We start from the raw sequence: 19288 nt of genomic DNA, 5'->3' as shown, positions 1-19288 counted from the left end.
TGTCACTTTTTTCCCCTTATCCATTACTTTCAGGAACATAGGAAACCCCCTTTTTTTCCTTTTTACCAACATAAAAATAGTCAGTTATCTTTTTATTTCATGGGTATAGCTCGTGCCGAACAGACAATAGACATGACCGGAATAACACGCAAAGAATGGTAAATGCATGTGACAGAAATCGCATTGTGGTTTAGGATAGATATGCAGCTCATTACTGTAACTGCTATTCGTCTAGCATCGTACAGAAAGGATGGAATTAACCAGTATAGAAAATTAGGCCAAAAAGAATGTGAACTTGTTACTCCATTTTGTAGGTAGGAATTGAGCATGTGTCCATGATAGTATAGGCAATACGGAGCGTCGAGAAAAGGAAAAAAAAATCTAGCGGTAGGACATTTCTATTAATCAATTTATAGAATACATGGTTTGTTACTATTCTCAAAAGGACACACAAGACAATATAAAGACCCCCAGTCAAATACACCACAGTTAGCCATGAAAACAAGCAGAGTTGCCAGGTCGTGGACTGATATCCCGCGCCATTCCATCCCAAAACCCGCCCAAAACCCGCGACCTCGGTCACAAAAAACAGCCCAAAAGCAGCCCAAAATTAGAATTATCAGTAGTATGATGCTCAAGACGACTGAGACGTATAGCTATATCATAACAGGAAAAAAAATATTTGACAAATTATGTACCTTTATTAACATTAATGCCTACCTAATTATACTTTACATGCTAGAGTATATTAACATACATGCTATATGTTTATTTTCAGTACATTTATACATCAGGCACCTCAACATACTCATGCTCATCAACATTGGTATAGATGTCCTTTGTGAACATTGACAGCATTTCCTGTGTGGGGTCGAACTCCCTACAACACATGTTGTTTCTATTCATGAATGCACGTACATGTAATGTGTTTTCTAGACTCTTGTGTTGCATCCTGTTCCTAAGTTTATTCTTTATCAAGTTCATTTGGGAAAAAACCCGTTCAACAGAGGCATTGCTAATGGGCAGCGAAAGCATGGACAGAGCAAACTGCCCTACCTCCTTAAAATCCCGCCCCTGAGGCGTCCTGGTGGCTGTGAACAGTTAACCAAAACTTTTCGGAGTCGTTTATCACATCTTTTGGCCAGCTGACAGTTGCAAGTCTTTGCCACTGCTCGTCGAGCTTACCAATATCCCCCGAATATTTTGGTAAGAAAGACAGCTCCTGCAGTCTTGGTTTCCTCACTCCGAGAACGGTTTCTGGGGTCAGGGCATCCAAGCTCTGGAGATGGTTAATATTTGATGGAAGCCTTTGCTGCAGCTCCTGAAGAAGCTTCATCAGGAAGTCACGCCCGTGCTTCTTAACGGTGTGAACAATTCCGCTGTCCAACCTGCTCTGACCCAGTTCGATGTAGAACTTCACACCGAAGTCCACAGCTTCCAGCGGCAGATGGTTCCGTTCGTCGTTCACCTATAAATATAATAATAATAATAATAATAATAATAATAATAATAATAATAATAATAATAATAGATGTGAAGAACCGAAATGAGAAGAGGGAAGGAAGAGAGAAGAGCTAGGATAAGACTAGAATAGGAAGAAGGGAGGATAAGGAGGGGAGACGTGAATGTTTACTCCTACACCGACCGTTATCAGGGCCCATTAACAACATGTCAGAGCAGCTCCTCGTCTAATAGGAATAGGTTGAAGGTCAGCCTCGAAGAAAAACAATAGCCTGAGTACATAGAGTTGTGCCAATGCTGTGAGACAACAATATAACAATACTACTACTACTACTACCGCTACTACTACTACTACCACTACCACTACTACTACTAATAATAATAATAATAATAATAATGTTTAATGATTTGAAAAAGTGGCAATAATGGCACTATAGTCTGTTCATTTTATGAAATCCGTTCAAGGTGGGGCACATTCTGGAATTCCCATGAGTGCGACCGCCAATTATCAGATTAACAGTACAGACCCACCACCCACCTGTTAATCTCTCTCTCTCTCTCTCTCTATTATTATTATTATTATTATTATTATTATTATTACCATTATTATTATTGTTACTATTATTATTATTATTATTATTATTATTATTATTAATCAGGTAGTGTGCAAAAAAAGTCGATATTAATCATAAACAAATACCCCGGTGCCTTAGTTTTTGGTCCATTTTCTCCCAAACTTTCAGAAGACCCTGTGTGTGTGTGTGTGTGTGTGTGTGTGTGTGTGTGTGTGTGCGCGCGCGCGCTATGCAGTTTGAGAAACCCTGGGTGACAACAAGGTGAGCCGTGACATCTGACCTGACTCGACCCAGGCGAGAGATGAAAGGGGAGTAGGGGACACGCTGACCACCACCACCACCACCACCACGTGACAACATGGGAAAAAAACGCTGCCACGTCATAGAATACATACAAATCTTTATCATTGTATACATAGCCACTCATTGTACTATGTAGCTTCCTTTACGATATACGCAATACATAAAATATCACTTTGGATACAGCACATGGATGAGAAATATGAGAGAGACGCATGTATGAAGGTTAATTTGGCAGCATGGCCACTACTACTACTACTACTACTACTACTACTACTACTACTACTACTACTACTACTACTACTACTACTACTACTACTACTACTACTATTACTGCTGCTACTACTACCATTATTCGTAATATTATTACAGAAAACTAAATCGTGTTAAATAAACACATTTGCTACTTACATCATAATCTGCCACAGCTTTCCACGTGCAGAAAGTTCGCGGCATCATGAGTCGCTGGAGAATGGACTTGTAGAGGGACATCAAATCTTCCAGGAGTCTGTTGGCATTGCACCGGTCTGACTCAAACAATTTGTTAACCCGGTTGACCTGGGACACCACAGGCTGCAGAAAAGCCAAGTACAACTTGTTGGCAGGATCTGAGTACATCTGGTACAACAAATCGGCAGTGTAGTTCTTCTCCTCCTCATCTTTGGATATCTGGAAGAAGTTACATATTATTATTATTATTATTATTATTATTATTATTATTATTATTATTTTATAACTACTTTATGAAGTATGTTATCTTAGACAATGTAATACCTACTTAAGGTTAATATCTCTCTCTCTCTCTCTCTCTCTCTCTCTCTCTCTCTCTCTCTCTCACACACACACACACACTAAACAATCAGAGGTTAAGGGGATGGGCAAATGCGTATATACAAGTAATTCAAGTGGGTTACATGAACGATAATTAACTTACCTCAAAATGGAGTTTCAGCTCATCATACTGCTCCAGAATCCTTGTTATACATGGTGCAATAGCCAGCCATCGCGTCCCTGACAACTTCAGCAACTTCAGTGGTTGTTCTCCCACGTTGATTGTAGAATAGAGTTCTGCATACTTTTGTTGACGAAGCGTGCTGTGTGAAAAATATCTATATGTCTGTGACACCATGAATTCAAGGTGAGAGGGCAACTTTCGCATTGCATATGACGTACATTAAAATATCCAAGTTTGGCCTAATGATTCTCGTCATTGCCTTCCTCTGTATATCAACTGTAATTGCGGAGTTGTGATGTAACGGCACTGTTTAACATTTCGAAACGATTGTAGATATCAAATAATCGATACATAGAGTTGTGCTTATATACGAGTTGTTAAATTTAAAAGTAGGTACATGTACCGGTCCAGCACGGGCACTTATATTCAATATGCATTCATTACTGTTATATCCTATTGTATTGTCAGTCAGCATATATTCAGTGCTTATCTATAGTGTAGTTTTGACCCTATTCAAACACGTAATTACCATAATCATCATCTATTAAGTGCTTATTCAAGAGATTAAATATTTCTATTCCAAATTTAATCCGTCACAGATGAAAAAAAAATAATACGTTGAAGATTTTTTTTTTCTTTTTTTTAATACTGTCGCATATAAATAACAGACTTCTGATGTACACACGTGGTAATATATAGTATGCTAATATTTATGTAGGAACTGACCAATCACGTGGTGCCTTTGCTTCAGCCAGCCAATCGTGCGTGTCCACGGTGGGTTCATTCATACTGTATCCGGAGCTTCGGATTTGTTTCATCTACTGAGTTAGAGACACTAGAGACCTATCCACCCCAGCAGTTTGGCCACGATGGCAGCGAGTGAGGACTGAGGAAGTAAGTGTCCGATCCTGTCAGCTGTGGTGATTTTGATGCGGCGATGCAGACACGATTACAAATTGCCAGTTTTGAGTGCACTTGGGGATTGTGCACATCTTGATTATCATGCACTGTCACTTTTTTCCCCTTATCCATTACTTTCAGGAACATAGGAAACCCCCTTTTTTTCCTTTTTACCAACATAAAAATAGTCAGTTATCTTTTTATTTCATGGGTATAGCTCGTGCCGAACAGACAATAGACATGACCGGAATAACACGCAAAGAATGGTAAATGCATGTGACAGAAATCGCATTGTGGTTTAGGATAGATATGCAGCTCATTACTGTAACTGCTATTCGTCTAGCATCGTACAGAAAGGATGGAATTAACCAGTATAGAAAATTAGGCCAAAAAGAATGTGAACTTGTTACTCCATTTTGTAGGTAGGAATTGAGCATGTGTCCATGATAGTATAGGCAATACGGAGCGTCGAGAAAAGGAAAAAAAAATCTAGCGGTAGGACATTTCTATTAATCAATTTATAGAATACATGGTTTGTTACTATTCTCAAAAGGACACACAAGACAATATAAAGACCCCCAGTCAAATACACCACAGTTAGCCATGAAAACAAGCTCGTGTTCTGTATCACATCAGCTGAGCCTCGAATCTGCAAGATGCCAAGTAGGCAAGCACATTTAAAAAAGGAACGCCGAATTCATATTAACAAACGAATGACAAGCAAACTTATCCAAATAAATAGGAGAAGAATCACATTTTTAGACTATACGAATAACTACGTAACTTTAATCAATGTATTGAAGGGAGAAATACATAAAGTAAAGCGTGCACCCTCTAGAATCTAGATGTTTGTTGTGATCAGTATTCAGTTCAGTCATGCAGGCTGTGGCTGTGGTCGCTGGGCGCCTCGGGTTGTCAGCGCCACTACTCGCCACTCGACGCCTCACCAGGATGGCAGACGCACACAGCCGCCCCAGCTCTGACATGGCCAAGTTCCGAGAGATGTACAAGAAAGCTAAGCACGTAGTAGTGTTGACGGGTGAGTTACAGGTCATGACAGGATGTGACGGCGTGACAATTTACTAATTAGGTTAGGTTATGTGATATTCTTGCCAGCATGCCTTTTGAGTGGGTACATGACGCAATCCACCTGTATGTCACCCTGTATTATTGCTACGGTGCATCACTGTGGAGTATTGAGTTAGTACATTCAGGCTGTGATTTGCGAATTACTGTGCGTTTATATCATGGAAGTAAATTAGAGCTTGAGTCATCAGTCAGCCCATCAGTTGTGTTCCTTTACCTGGTGGGCTTTCTGGTCTGGACACAGGTGCGGAGAGAGGTGGCCACACTGATGAGGCCCCAGCCATTAGAAAATTTAATAACAAAAGTAGTGTCATAAGGTAAGCAAGTACTACTAATACGAGCCAAGGATAACACCCTTGTTCTCACTGACACCCCTCCCCTTATCCCTGACACCCACAAGCACCACAGGGAAGAAGTTAGCTATTAGGGAATCTTTTGTGAAGAGAGTATCCCCCAGGTAATTGACTGAAGCTGTCATGTCAGTTAAGGAAACATTTGCCAGTAGGGAATAAACTTCTGACAGGAACTTCACTAAAGTGTCATCCCACCAAAGATACTTTCTTGCCACCTCTTCCAAGTTTGTTAGGGAAGGAGGGAGGATAGAGATACAAAAAAAGCATTTCATATGGTTTTATTTGTATCTCATTTTTCATGCAACAGATAAAAAAAAATCAATTATATTTCATTATTGCCTGAAAACACTTACAGTATTGAGATTTCTTGGTTACATTCTAGAACTGGTCAATAATAAATGCTTAGAATAACACCCTCTCCTGTGTGTACATTTGTTTATTGAATACATTTGTTTAATTGCAGTTCTGTCCATAAAACTGCATATAGTCTTAATGTGTGTAATCTACTGTATGAAGATAATGAATATTTATTAATTTCACCTGAAGTGTTATGTAGATTTTTTTGCAACTTATTCTAATTGAGTGCTTGCTCACTGATACATTTCTTATTATAGCATAGTGTAAACTACACATTATGATGACAGCTAATCAGACTGTAATGAGGCATGTAGTAGATATGAAAGAAATATCTTACTGCAAGTTTAAAGGTTAGCTATTTTCTGTGTGGAGGTCCTTTTAAAGGGATGTTTTTTATGGTCTAAGATTTGGAAATATATGCATACATGCAAACCATAGGCTCTTGGTTGTAATGAGTCATCAAGAGGTACTGTAAAATTGTATTATAATGAGTTGATTAAGAGCCATTGTAGACAGTCTTCTGTAGTAAAAGTTAGGAGTGCACTTCATCAATGTATTGATGGACTCTTTTCTCTGACAGGTGCTGGGGTGTCGGCAGAGTCTGGAGTCCCAACTTTCCGTGGTGAGGGAGGCTTGTGGAGAAAATGGAAGGCACAGGACTTGGCAAGCCCCTCTGCTTTTGCACGTGATCCTTCTCTTGTGTGGGAATTTTACCACTACCGCAGGGAAGTTATGGCCACCAAGCACCCTAACCCTGTAAGTGGACCTCTTACTGAATTTTCATACATGTACTAGATGATGCTACACATTGCCTCTTGCCTCATTACCAAGTCCTGAATTAAATTCTGTACTTAGAACCAACCTTCTCTGCCCACAGGCTTACTGCATAAGATGGTACTTGCTTTTACCCTTTTTAGTAACCTTATTATAGAAAATTTATTCTGTAACTACTGAGTGTTTAGACTTGCCTGTCATGGGAGTTCTGTCTGCTGCTCTGCCATGTTATTCAGTATTCATTTTTCTGTCTGATACATAAATTAGTTATTGGTTCAAGATTAATTTCAATGATTCCATTCCATTAATGGGAATGTGAAATATTATGAAGTTTTGATTCCTTTAAGAATATTACCAATGATTTAAGTGTGTACAATACCATGACACTTAACACAACACTACTTTCCAATGTTGTCAAAGTCAGGTCCAGCCATTGCCACACACCACAGGTCAGGTAGAAGGTAAAGCTAATAGTGGACTGTCAATAGTAAGGGTATTCTCTGATCATTCAAGGTCTGGTACTGATAAGTTTGGCAGTGTAGTAGAACATCAGATTCCCCAAGGGGGCCATATACCTAAATGCTCATTACAGAATAGGTTTACTATAATGAAAAGATAAATCCTCCACCATTTCTGCACTTTTGTTTGTACAACCTGAAATGCCCAGTCTTTTTATTCTTTTCTGTATCTTTTTTTGTGTAACAGGACTCATAAATTATCCAATGACAGGAGAAATAAAGGGTTTATATCTTTCCATTATTTCCATGCCAGAAATTTCCTTAAAAGCAAATAAAGGATCCAAGAAATTGGAAAGATCAATAGATCATTTTAAGACATGGTATAATTGATTTGGAGTCCCTTTTGTTATTTTTCTGTTAGCTATTAATGTTTCTTATTTCTATATTGCTTAGTTGGTTCAGCTCATCTTGCCATAGAATCTAGGTAATTTCATTCTATTCTCCTAGTGTATCTATCATGTAAAAGTGATTTCATTTTGTGTCCATTCTCGTCCTGTCAGGCTCACTTGGCCATTGCTGAGGCAGAGCAGCGGCTGACAGCGGAGGGCCGGCGCCTTGTGGTGATCACCCAGAACATTGACGAGCTGCACAAGAAAGCAGGATCAAAAGAAATCCTTGAACTGCACGGGTCCCTCTTCCGAACAGAGTGCACCATTTGTCATGAAATCCTTCCCAACACAGACAGCCCCATATGTGCCTCGCTGGATGGGAAAGGGTGTGGTGTTCACTTTTATTTTCATACTGCTTGGATGTTTAAGATTAATTCATGCATGTTTGTGTAATTTATGAGTTGGAATACCTTAAATGCTATCTATCATTTATTAGGCTAAGGTAATATTTTGTTGTTGTAGTGATTGTTACTTGAGGAGTAAGCAGTGTGGTGTGGTGTGGTGTGGTGTGTGTGTGTGTGTGTGTGTGTGTGTGTGTGTGTGTGTGTGTGTGTGTGTGTGTGTGTGTGTGTGTGTGTATTCACCACAGTCATCTGCTGGTCACCCAGCCAGTCTTACCTATTATGGAGAAAGCTGAGAGCTCATAGACCAATCTTCAAGTAGGACAGAGACCACAATGCACTCCACACACTGGGAAAGCAAGGCCACAACCCCTCGAGTTACATCCCATACCTATTTACTGCTAGATGAACAGAGACTATACATCAAGGTGCTTGCCCATCTGCCTCACCGCTTCCTGGGACTTGAACCTGGACCCTTTCGGTTGTGAGCTGAGCTGCTAAACACTACACTACATGGTGTGTGTATGAGTGTGTGTTTTTACCTAGTTGTATTGTAGGGGATTTGAGCAGGGCTCATAGTGTCCTGTCTCCATGTCTCCATTTATCTAATTTTTCTTGAAGTTAAGCACATTATGTGCTGTAACAACTTCATCACTCAATGCATTCCACTTTTCCACTGTTCAATGTGGAAAACTGTATTTTCTAGTATCCTTCACACACTGCCTCATCGTAATCATCTTTATATGTCCTCTTGTCCTAGCTTTTTGTGTCACCAGCACCAAGTCATCTTTGTCTATTTTTCAGTGGCATTTACTATTTAATACATAGTTATTAGGTCTCCTTGTTCTCTTCTATCTTGTAAGGTTGGCAGTCCCACTTCCTTCAGCCTTTCTTCGTATATTAGATCCTTTAGTTCCAGTACCATCTTTATAGCTATCTTCTGGATCCGTTCTAATCTTCTTATATCATTTTTTTAGAGCTAGATGACCACACCACTGTTGCATATTCCAGCTTAGGACATACCATGATTGTGATAATTTTTTTCATCATATCCTTGTCCATGAATTGAGATGCTTCTTTAATATTAGTCAACATTTTATAAGCTAATCCAAATATATTATTCATGTTTTTTTTTTAGTTCAGATTTTTCTGTATAATCACTCCCAGATCTTTTCTTATATATTTTTTTTTAGAGCTCAGAAACCACACCAGCTTTGGATGTATCATACTTGTGATATTTTTTTTTCATCATATCTTTGTCCATGAATTGAAATACCTCTCTTATATTAGCCAACATTTTATGATGTGTGTGTGTGTGTGTATTTACCTAGTTGTAGTTTTACAGGGCCTGAGCTTTATGCTCGTGTGGTTCTGTCTCCATATCTACACTTATCCAATCTTACTTTAAAAGTATGCACACTCGTTGTAGACACTACTTCTTCATTTAAACTGTTCCATGTCTTAATACATCTGTGCGGGAAACTATATTTTTTAATATCTCTCAGACATCTTCCTTTTCTCAGCTTTTTACTATGCGATCTTGTGCTTCGGATGTCATATTCTTCTCTCAGAATCAGTTTCTCATTATCCACTTGGTCCATTCCGTTGATCAATTTATAAACTTGTATCAGGTCTCCTCTCTCCCTTCTTTGTTCCAGGGTTGGTAGATCCATAGCTTTTAGTCTCTCCTCATATGTCATCCCTTCAAATTCTGGAACCATTCTTGTAGCTATTTTTTTGTAGCCTCTCCAATTTCCTTATGTGTTTCTTTTTATGAGGGGTCCACACTACTCCTGCATATTCCAATCTGGGTCTTATTATAGTACTTATCAATTTCTTCATCATTTCTTTGTCCATGTAGTGAAATGCTACTCCAATATTCCTTAGCAAATTATATGTTTCTCTAAAAATTCTATCAATATGGCTTACTGGTTGATTGTTTTCTTCCATCGTCACTCCTAAGTCCTTTTCCTTTTTAACTTTCTCCAGTTCTACTCCATTTCCCATCTTATAGATTCTCACAGGTCATCTTTCACTCTTTCCCATTTCCATGACATGGCTTTTGTTCACATTGAATTCCATTTCCCACTTTTTACTCCATTCCCAGATCTTATTTAGGTCTTCTTGCAGTATTTTACAATCCTCTTTTGGTTTATAACTCATACACGGGCGGATAAGGCCCTTGTACAGAGCAAGCAGCTGGGAGGAGAGAAAAATGGACGAAGACGCCATAGGACACCTAACTTCTTGGAAGCTGATTTAGCTAGAGTAGAGATGTGAAATTTCCAGTTTAGATTTTTAGTGAAGGATAGACCGAGTGTGTTTAATGTAGAGGAGAGGGAAGTTGAGTGTTATTGAAGAAGAGGATAGTTGTCTGGAAGGTTATGTCGAGTAGATAGTTGTAGAAATTGAGTTTTGAGGCATTGAACAAAACCAGGTTTTCTCTGCCCCAATCAGAAACAAGTGAAAGATCAGAAGTTAGGCGTCCCATAGCATCTCGCCTTGAGTCATTTAATTGTTGTTGGGTTGGGCGTCTGTTGAACGCTGTTGAATAATGCAGGGTGGTATCATCAGCATAGGAGTGGATAGGGCATTGAGTCAGATTTAGGAGATCATTGATGAATAATAGAAAGAGAGTGGGTGATAGGACAGAACCCTGTGGGACACCACTGTTGATAGTTTTAGGGGAAGAACAGTGACCGTCTACTACAGCAGCAATAGAACGATCGGAAAGGAAACTGGAGATGAAGGTACAGAGAGAAGGATATAATCCGTAGGAGGGTAGTTTAGAAATTAAAGATTTGTGCCAGACTCTATCGAAGGCTTTCGATATGTCAAGGCCGACAGCAAAGGTTTCACCGAAGTCCCTAAAGAGGATGACCAAGATTCAGTTAGGAAAGTAAGAAGATCACCAGTAGATCTGCCTTTACGGAAACCATACTGGCAATCAGAGAGAAGGTTGTGAGCTGATAGATGCCTCATTATCTTCCTGTTAAGGATAGACTCAAAGGCTTTAGAAAGGCAGGAAATCAAAGCTATAGGGCGGTAGTTAGAAGGATTGGAGTGGTCACCTTTTTAGGGACAGGTTGAATGTGAGCAAACTTCCAGCAAGAAGGATAAATAGAAGTAGAGACACAGATGAAAGAGTTTGACCAGGCTGTGAGCGAGTTCGGAAGCACAGTTTTGAGAACAACAGGAGGGACTCCATCCGGACCGTAAGCCTTCCGAGAATCAAGGCCAGAGAGGGCCAGGAAAACGTCTTTATAAAGAATTTTAATTTTAGGGATGAAGTAGTCAGAGGGTGGAGGAGTAGGAGGAATATGCCCAGAATCATCCAAAGTTGAGTTGGTAGCAAAGGTTTGAGCGAAGAGTTCAGCTTTAGAAAAGAAGAGACAGCTGTAGAGCCATCTGGATGAAGTAAAGGAGGAAAGACGAAGAAGTAAAGTTGTTAGAGATATTATTGGCTAGATGCCAGAAATCTCGAGAGGAGTTAGAATTGGAAAGACTTTGACATTTTCTATTGATGAAAGAGTTTTAGTAAGTTGGAGAATAGATTTGGCATGATTACGGGCAGAAATATATAGGGCATGAGTTTCAGCAGTTGGATGGCTACGGAACCGTTTGTGAGCCGCTCTCTATCATTGACAGCACGAGAACTCTGCACAGTTTCGTATCATCTGCAAACAGATTTATGTAGCTGTTCACTCCTTCTGGCGTGTCGTTAATATAAATGAGGAAAAGTATTGGTGCCATTACTGACCCCTGTGGCACTCCGCTTTCTACTGCTCTCCATTTGGACTTCATATCTTTAAATACCGTCCTTATTTCTCTCCCCCTCAAATAATTTTCTATCCATCTCAATGTGCTTCCTTTTAAGCCACCTTTCTCCTCTAACTTCCATAGTAATCTTGCATGTGGCACTTTGTCAAAATTCCTTTTTTAAATCCAGATAAATACAGTCAACCCATCCCCCTCTCTCTTGTACTCTATCAATTATTCTAGAATAGAAACTCAATAAATTAGTTACACAAGACCGTCTTTTTCTAAAACCAAATTGGCTATTTGATATTAATTTGTTGTCTTCAAGGAATTCGATCCATTGTTTCTTTATTATTCTTTCACACATCTTGCATATTACACTAGTTAGTGATACCGGGCTGTAATTTAAAGGTTCTTCCTTCCTTCCGCTCTTATATATGGGAACCACCTCAGCTCTTTTCCATTCTACTGGTACTGTTCCATTTTCTATTGAGCATTTTATGATGTTGTATATAGGACTTGCTAGTTCTTCCCTACATTCTTTCAGTATTCTACCTGAGACTTCATATGGTCCCATTGCCTTCTCTTCATCCAGTTCCTTCATTAACTCTTTTATTTCAAGCTTGGTTACTTTAATCTCTTTCATATAGATTGTCTCTCTATTACTCTGTGGCCTTTCAAATTTGGATTCCTTAGTAAAGACCTCCTGGAATTTTTTATTTAATAGTTCTGCCATACTTTTTGGGTCTTCCACCATCCCGTTCTCTCCTTTTAACCTTTCTATTATTTCTTTTTGCCTAATTTTTCCATTTATGAATCTATAGAACAATTTTGGTTGCTCCTTACATTTTTCGACAATGTCCTTTTCAAAGTTCTTTTCCTCTTTCTTCCTCACCTTAACATAATCATTTCTCGCTGCCTTGAAGTTTTTCTTATTTGCTGGATTTCTATTTCCTCTCCACCTTTTCCATGTTCCATCTCTTTTCTACTTTGCCCTAGCACACTTGCATTAAACCAATCTTTCTTTCCTTCTTTTTTAGGTCTATATTTTGGGACATATTCCCTGACTCCTGTTTTGTACATTTCCAAAAATGTTATATTTCTCTTGCATTGTCTCTGAGTTTTCCATCTCCTCCCAGTCTACGTTTTTAAAATAGTTCTTGAGATTCTCAATATCAGCCTTTCTGTAATTTAATAGGTCTCCTTTGTATGAATCGTCTCTATCTTCCTTTCCCTCTTCTATATCTATTTCTAATATTGCATGGTCACTCTTTCCCAATGGGCACTTATATCTTATATCATCATTCATTTGTATACCCCTTGTAAAAACTAGGTCCAATCTCGCCGGCTTGTCGTTTCCTCTGAATCTTGTGCATTCCTTTACTCTCTGGTCCATCATATTGTCTATCATTAGGTTCAAGAATCTTTCACCCCAGGCTTCTTCCCCCATACCACTTTCATAATTTTCCCAGTCCACTTCTTTACAGTTGAAATCTCCTACTAATATTAGTTTTCTCCTTTCTTTAACGATTCTCGTTAGACTCCTTATTGTGTCATCTATCATGTCTTTATATTCTTGATTGTTCCATGAATTTGTTTTGGTGGCACATATGTTACAATGATTTACTCTTTTTTATTAATATGCATCTTAATATACAGTATTTCTGATTTTCCTTCCCCAAACTCTACTTGATTTACCACTATCTCCTTCCTTAACATAATCATGACTCCTCCTCCTTTACCCACTCTGTCTCTTCTCCATACATTATACCTATTGTCCAAGTCTATTTTGATTTCCTTACTTAGTTTTGTTTCAGCCAGGCATACAATATCTGGATTTTCTTTCTTTATGTAATCTCTTAATTCTAGTTTACTTGATAAAACCCCGTCTATATTCGTAAACATAATTTTTAGTCTTTTGCCTTTATCATTTTTAGTTAAACTTGTTCCACTTTTTTTTCTCTTCCTTCTCGTTTATATACCACTTCCTTATCCTGTCTCCTAGAATTCTCCAAAAAAGCTGCCTTCTCCTCTTCTGACCTTTCATTATTCCTTTCCCTTACTGCTGCTGCCAGTTCATTGTATCTCTTCCTTTCTTCCTCATTTCTATTTTTTTTATATAGATATCCTTGCAGCCTTATGTTTCTCTAAGTTTTGTTGTTCTATATAATATTTCTTCTGTTGCTGCTTGTGATTTTAGTAGTATTTTAATTGGTCTCGTTTTTCCTTCTTGATATGTCCCATTCTGTTTATTTCTTCTACTTCCTCTTCCAAGTTCTGCCTATCTTCGTCGTTTAGATTCTTCAGTAGGTCTTTGACTGATTTCATTTCTTCTTTTTCTCATTTTGGTCTATATTTTATATTTTGTGTGTGTGTGTGTGTGTGTGTGTGTGTGTGTGTGTGTGTGTGTGTGTGTGTGTGTGTGTAATTCACCACAGTCGTCTGCTGGTCACCCAGCCAGTCTTCCCCATTACGGAGCAAACTCAGAGCTCATAGACCGATCTTTGAGTAGGACTGAGACCACAACACACACTCCACACACCGGGAAAGTGAGGCCACAACCCCTTGAGTTACATCCCATACCTATTTACTGCTAGGTGAACAGGGGCTACACATTTGCCTCGCCACTTCCTGGTACTCAAACCCAGGCCCTCTTGATTGTGAGTCGAGCGTGCTAACCAATACACTACAGTGTGTTTCACTGTTTGATCTGCTGCAATCTCTGACGAGACAGCCAGACGTTACCCTACGGAACGAGCTCAGAGCTCATTATTTCCGATCTTCGGATAGGCCTGAGACCAGGTGTGTGTGTGTGTGTGTGTGTGTGTGTGTGTGTGTGTGTAATTCACTGTTTGATCTGCTGCAGTCTCTGACGAGACAGCCAGACGTTACCCTACGGAACAAGCTCAGAGCTCATTATTTCCGATCTTGGGATAGGCCTGAGACCAGGCACACACCACACACCGGGACAACAAGGTCACAACTCCTCGATTTACATCCCGTACCTACTCACTGCTAGGTGAACAGGGGCTACACGTGAAAGGAGACACACCCAAATATCTCCACCCGGCCGGGTAATCGAACCCCGGTCCTCTGGCTTGTGAAGCCAGCGCTCTAACCACTGAGCTACCGGGCCGTGTGTGTGTGTGTGTTCTGGTCACCCAGCCAGTCTTCCCAATACGGAGCGAGCTCAAAACTCTTACACCGATCTTCGGGTAGGACTGAGACCAAATCAACACACAACACACACCGGGAAAGCGAGGCCACAACCCCTCGAGTTACGTCCCGTACCTATTTACTGCTAGATGAACAGGAGCCACACATTAAGAGGCTTGCCCATTTGCCTCGCCACTTACCGGAACTCAAACCCGGCCCTCTCAATTGTGAGTCGAGTGTGCTAACCACTACACTACGCGGTGTGTGTGTGTGTGTGTGTGTGTGTGTGTGTGTGTGTGTGTATGTATGTATGTATGTATGTATGTTTATTAAACAGAAAATAGTGTAGCTGTGTCTTCACTTACTATGTCTGTCTGGAAGACTCACTATTATCAAATGCTTCATATGTAAAGGGAGACATCCTTGTTTATTTACTATATTATTTCTTTGTGCTCCAGACCCTAATGCAGTGGATGCAAGGATTCCAGAGTCTGAATTACCACGTTGCAAGAAGTGTTCCGGACTATGTGGTGTGGTTTGGCGAAGGTCTTGATGAAAACGTGATGTTTAAGGCTGGTAAGTGATAGGAATATGATGTTTTGTAATAATTTTTTTAATCTTTTTTTATTTGTTGTACAATTTTTGTTGTGTCGGTAAGATATTGGTCACCCATGTAGGATTACTGACCTATGAATACTAGCTGGCCTGTCTCAAATTTTTAAGAAGGATGTACACACACACACACACACACACACACGTGTAAAGTAGTGGTTAGCACGTTCGACTCACAATCGAGAGGCCTGGGTTCGAGTCCCGGTAAGTGGCAAGGCAAATGGGCAAGCCTCTTAATGTGTGGCCCCTGTTCACCTAGCAGTAAATAGGTACGGGATGTAACTCGAGAGGTTGTGGCTTCGCTTTCCTGGTGTGTGTTGTGTATGATGTCGTCTCAGTCCTACGTGAAGATCGGTCTATGAGCTCTGAGCTCACTCCGTAATGAGGAAGACTGGCTGGGTGACCAACAGGCAACCGAGGTGAATTACACACACACACACACACACACACACACACACACACACACACACACACACACACACACACACACACACACACACCGAGTAAAATGGAGAGAGAGAAAAACATAAAAAAGGTGATAAATAATATCATTAATGTGGTGCAGGAGGAGGGAAAAGACCTAGTACAAGAAATAGAGGACTTCCATAGAATTGGAAAGTTCACAGGAGAAGGTATGAGGCCAGTAAGAATCAAATTTAAGTCACAAAAGGATGTAGATGAATTGGTGGAGAAGTCATGGAGGTTAGCCCAGCAGGAAACAACAAGGAAGATTTGGTTGAGAAGAGATCTCGGTGAAAAGGAAAGAGAAATGTTAAATGAGTTGAGAAAGGAGGCTTTGAAAAAGAATGGAGAGGACAGAAGAGGAGAAGAAAGAGTTTTTCTGGAGAATCTTGGATATGAGACTGAGGAAGTGGTTCATAACCCAGAAAAGTACAGTAAGAAAGGACTAAAGAAACTTACGTATGAGCGGAATGTAATGTATTCCAACATAAATGGAGTGATATCGGGGATTTTAGAACTCAACGATTACTTGAGGATAAGAACCCAGATATTGTGGGTCTTACTGAAACAAAACTGAGAGAGAGAAGACCTGATGATGGTTGGAGAAGGAAATATAATGTTTGGAAAAGAAATAGAGTAGGTAAGATGGGAGGAGGAGTGATGTTGCTGGTTAAAAAAGATATAAAGGTGGATCAAGTGAAAGAAGGTATGGGAAAGGCAGAAGTGCTAAAGATCAGAGCAGAAACTAATGAAGGAAAAAAGAGGCACTACATAGTGGTGTACGTACCACCTAAGACAAATGCATGGTCAGTACAGGAATATGAAGAAATGATAAGACATACAGGAACATGTCTGGAAGAAATGTTGGGTGGCTGTGAACGAACTATAATGATGGGAGATTTTAATTGTAAAGAGGTGTGTTGGGAGGACTGGTCAATGGAGGATCAGAGACAACATGGGAAATACACTATTGACACTGGCAATGGAAAATGTGTTAACTCAGTGGGTCAAAGAAGATACTAGGTTTGGAGGAGAGGGAGCATCGTCAAGACTGGACTTGGTCTTTAGTACAGAGCCAATGGTCATTGAGGAGATGAGGGTGGAGTGCCCTTTAGCAAAGAGTGATCATGCAGTTTTGGAGTTCAAGGTGATAGATGAAGAGAAATCTAGAAGAAATGAAGAATATAAAGTGGGAAGATGGAATTATGCCAAGACAGATTTTGGAAACCTAAGGAAATTCTTTCAAGAGACAAATTGGATGAAATTCAAGAGTGCTAAGGAGCAAATGAAAAGTGGAAGGAATTTATAAAAATATACAAAGAAGGTGAGAAAAATTTGTACCAATAAGACAACATAGAGAAGTTGGAAAGCAGGACTGGTTTAACGATAGATGTGAAAAGGCTAGAACAAGAAAAGAGGATGCATGGAAGAGGTGGAGAAGGAAAAGATGGATTAAGCAGTGGGAAAGTTACAAAAGAGCAAGAAATGAATATGTGTTGATTAGAAGAGAAGAAAGAAAGAAACAAGAAAAGGATATAATTGATAAATGTAAAGACCAACCAAGGCTTTTTTACAGACATGTGAACAACATCAAAAATAGAGAAAGTATTGAAAGTTTAGAAGTAAATGGGGTTTGCAGTGAGGATCCCAGGGAAATGGCAGAGGCTATGAATGGATGCTTTCGGAAGGTATTCACAAAGGAGACTGCTTTTGACAAGCCACTGGTAATGGAACAGAAAGGGATTATGAAGGAGTTTCAAGTAACTGTGGAGGAGATCAAGAATATGATGGGGAGTCTAGAAGTGAGAAAAGCTGTGGGACCTGATGGGGTATCAGGATGGATTTTAAGAGAATGCAGGGAGCAACTGGCAGAAAAAGTTTGTGAAGTAATTGATGCCTCATTAAGGGAAGGTGTAGTGCCCCAAGACTGGAAAAGAGCTAACATTGTCCCAATCTATAAATCAGGTAACAAGAGAGACCCATTGAACTATAGACCAGTGTCACTTACAAGTGTGGTAGCTAAGATGTGTGAGAGGGTGGTGAAGAATAGATGGACAGACTTCTTGGAGAAAAATGACATACTTTGTGAGTGTCAATTTGGTTTTAGAAAAGGCGTTCATGCACGACAAACCTGATATGTTACTATTCGAGGGTGATAGATGTAATACAGGAAAGAGATGGTTGGGCTGATGGAATATATCTGGATTTAAAAAGGCCTTTGATAAGGTACCACACGGAGACTGATCTGGAAACTTGAAATGGTAGGAGGAGTGCATGGCAGTTTACTAAAATGGATGGAAGACTTTTGGTAGGAAGAGAAATGAGAACAATAATTAAGGACAGACCATCAGAATGGGGCTTGGTGGAGAGTGGAGTCCCACAGGGATCAGTGTTGGCACCAGTAATGTTTGGGTCTACATAAATGACATGGTGGATGGGGTGTCCAGTTATGTGAGCCTATTTGCAGACGATGCAAAATTGTTAAGAAAAGTGGGATGTGACAAAGATTGCGAACTACTCCAGGAAGACTTGGACAGAATATGGAAATGGAGCTGTACATGGCAAATGGAGTTCAACACGACAAAATGCAAGAAATTAGAGTTTGGCAAGAGTGAAAGAAGAATCAGGAGTATGTACAAGATAGGAAATGAAGACATAAAACCAGTCATGAAGAAAAGACCTTGGGGTGACAATTACCAATGACCTATCGCCAGAGAGACATATAAACAAAATAATTGGAGAAGTATTGAACTTATTGAGGAACATAAGAGTGGCGTTCGTATATTTAGATGAAGAAATGATGAAGAAAATAATTACTGCAATGATAAGACCAAGGCTTGAATATGCAACAATACAGTGGGCTCGAACTTAAAGAAACACATAAGGAAACTAGAGAAAGTACAGAGGGCTGCAACAAAATGGTGCCTGACTTAAGAGATTTGACTTATGAAGACAGACTGAACAGAATGCAACTTCCGACCCTGGAAAACAGAAGAGAAAGGGGAGACCTGATAGCAATATACAGAGTGATGATTGGCATGGAAAAATGGATAGGGAAGATCTGTGTATGTGGAATGAAAGAGTGTCGAGAGGGCATGGGAAAAAACTAAAATGGCCACTTATAGGAGAGATGTGAAAAATATAGCTTCCTCATAGAAGGGTGGAAGCATGGAATAGTTTAGACGTGGAAGTGGTCAACGCAAGGAATATTCATGATTTTAAGAAAAAGCTGGACATTAGTAGATATGGAGACGGGACAGTACGAGCATAGCTCCTTTCCGTATGTTACA

At 39.8% G+C, this 19288-nt stretch overlaps 2 protein-coding genes across 2 annotated transcripts in view; one reads left to right on the top strand and one right to left on the bottom strand.

The window, feature by feature from the left end:
• Nucleotides 1-1060: 1060 nt before the first annotated feature.
• Nucleotides 1061-3502, bottom strand: LOC123514664. The gene is made up of 3 exons (XM_045272689.1): nucleotides 3271-3502; nucleotides 2748-3005; nucleotides 1061-1468 (listed from the first exon to the last, which is right to left on the bottom strand). Exons 1-3 carry the CDS (start codon nucleotides 3493-3495, stop codon nucleotides 1061-1063), a joined length of 891 nt encoding a protein of 296 aa, XP_045128624.1. The 5' UTR covers nucleotides 3496-3502.
• Nucleotides 3503-4969: 1467 nt separating this feature from the next.
• Nucleotides 4970-19288, top strand: part of LOC123514623 (NAD-dependent protein deacylase sirtuin-5, mitochondrial-like) — a 30680-nt gene continuing 16361 nt past the window's right edge. The window contains 3 exon segments of the mRNA XM_045272611.1: nucleotides 4970-5230; nucleotides 6568-6743; nucleotides 7780-7994. Coding sequence (XP_045128546.1) covers nucleotides 5068-5230; nucleotides 6568-6743; nucleotides 7780-7994 — 554 coding nt within the window. The 5' untranslated portion in view covers nucleotides 4970-5067.

This window comes from Portunus trituberculatus, chromosome 38 (genome assembly GCF_017591435.1).
Source record: "Portunus trituberculatus isolate SZX2019 chromosome 38, ASM1759143v1, whole genome shotgun sequence".
In the NCBI taxonomy this organism is placed as follows: Eukaryota; Metazoa; Arthropoda; class Malacostraca; order Decapoda; family Portunidae; genus Portunus; species Portunus trituberculatus.
The sequence above is the reverse complement of the archived record's forward strand: the minus strand, read 5'-3'. Positions and strand labels throughout refer to the sequence as shown.

Bases quoted from the DNA above. Each gene is read 5' to 3' on its own strand.
- LOC123514664 (XM_045272689.1), bottom strand. From the start codon at position 3,495: ATGCGAAAGTTGCCCTCTCACCTTGAATTCATGGTGTCACAGACATAT. The intron at 3,006-3,270 runs GTAAGTTAATTA...AACTTCTTCCAG, and splicing joins AGCTGAAACTCCATTTTGAG to ATATCCAAAGATGAGGAGGA. The intron at 1,469-2,747 runs GTAAGTAGCAAA...TTATATTTATAG, and splicing joins AAGCTGTGGCAGATTATGAT to GTGAACGACGAACGGAACCA.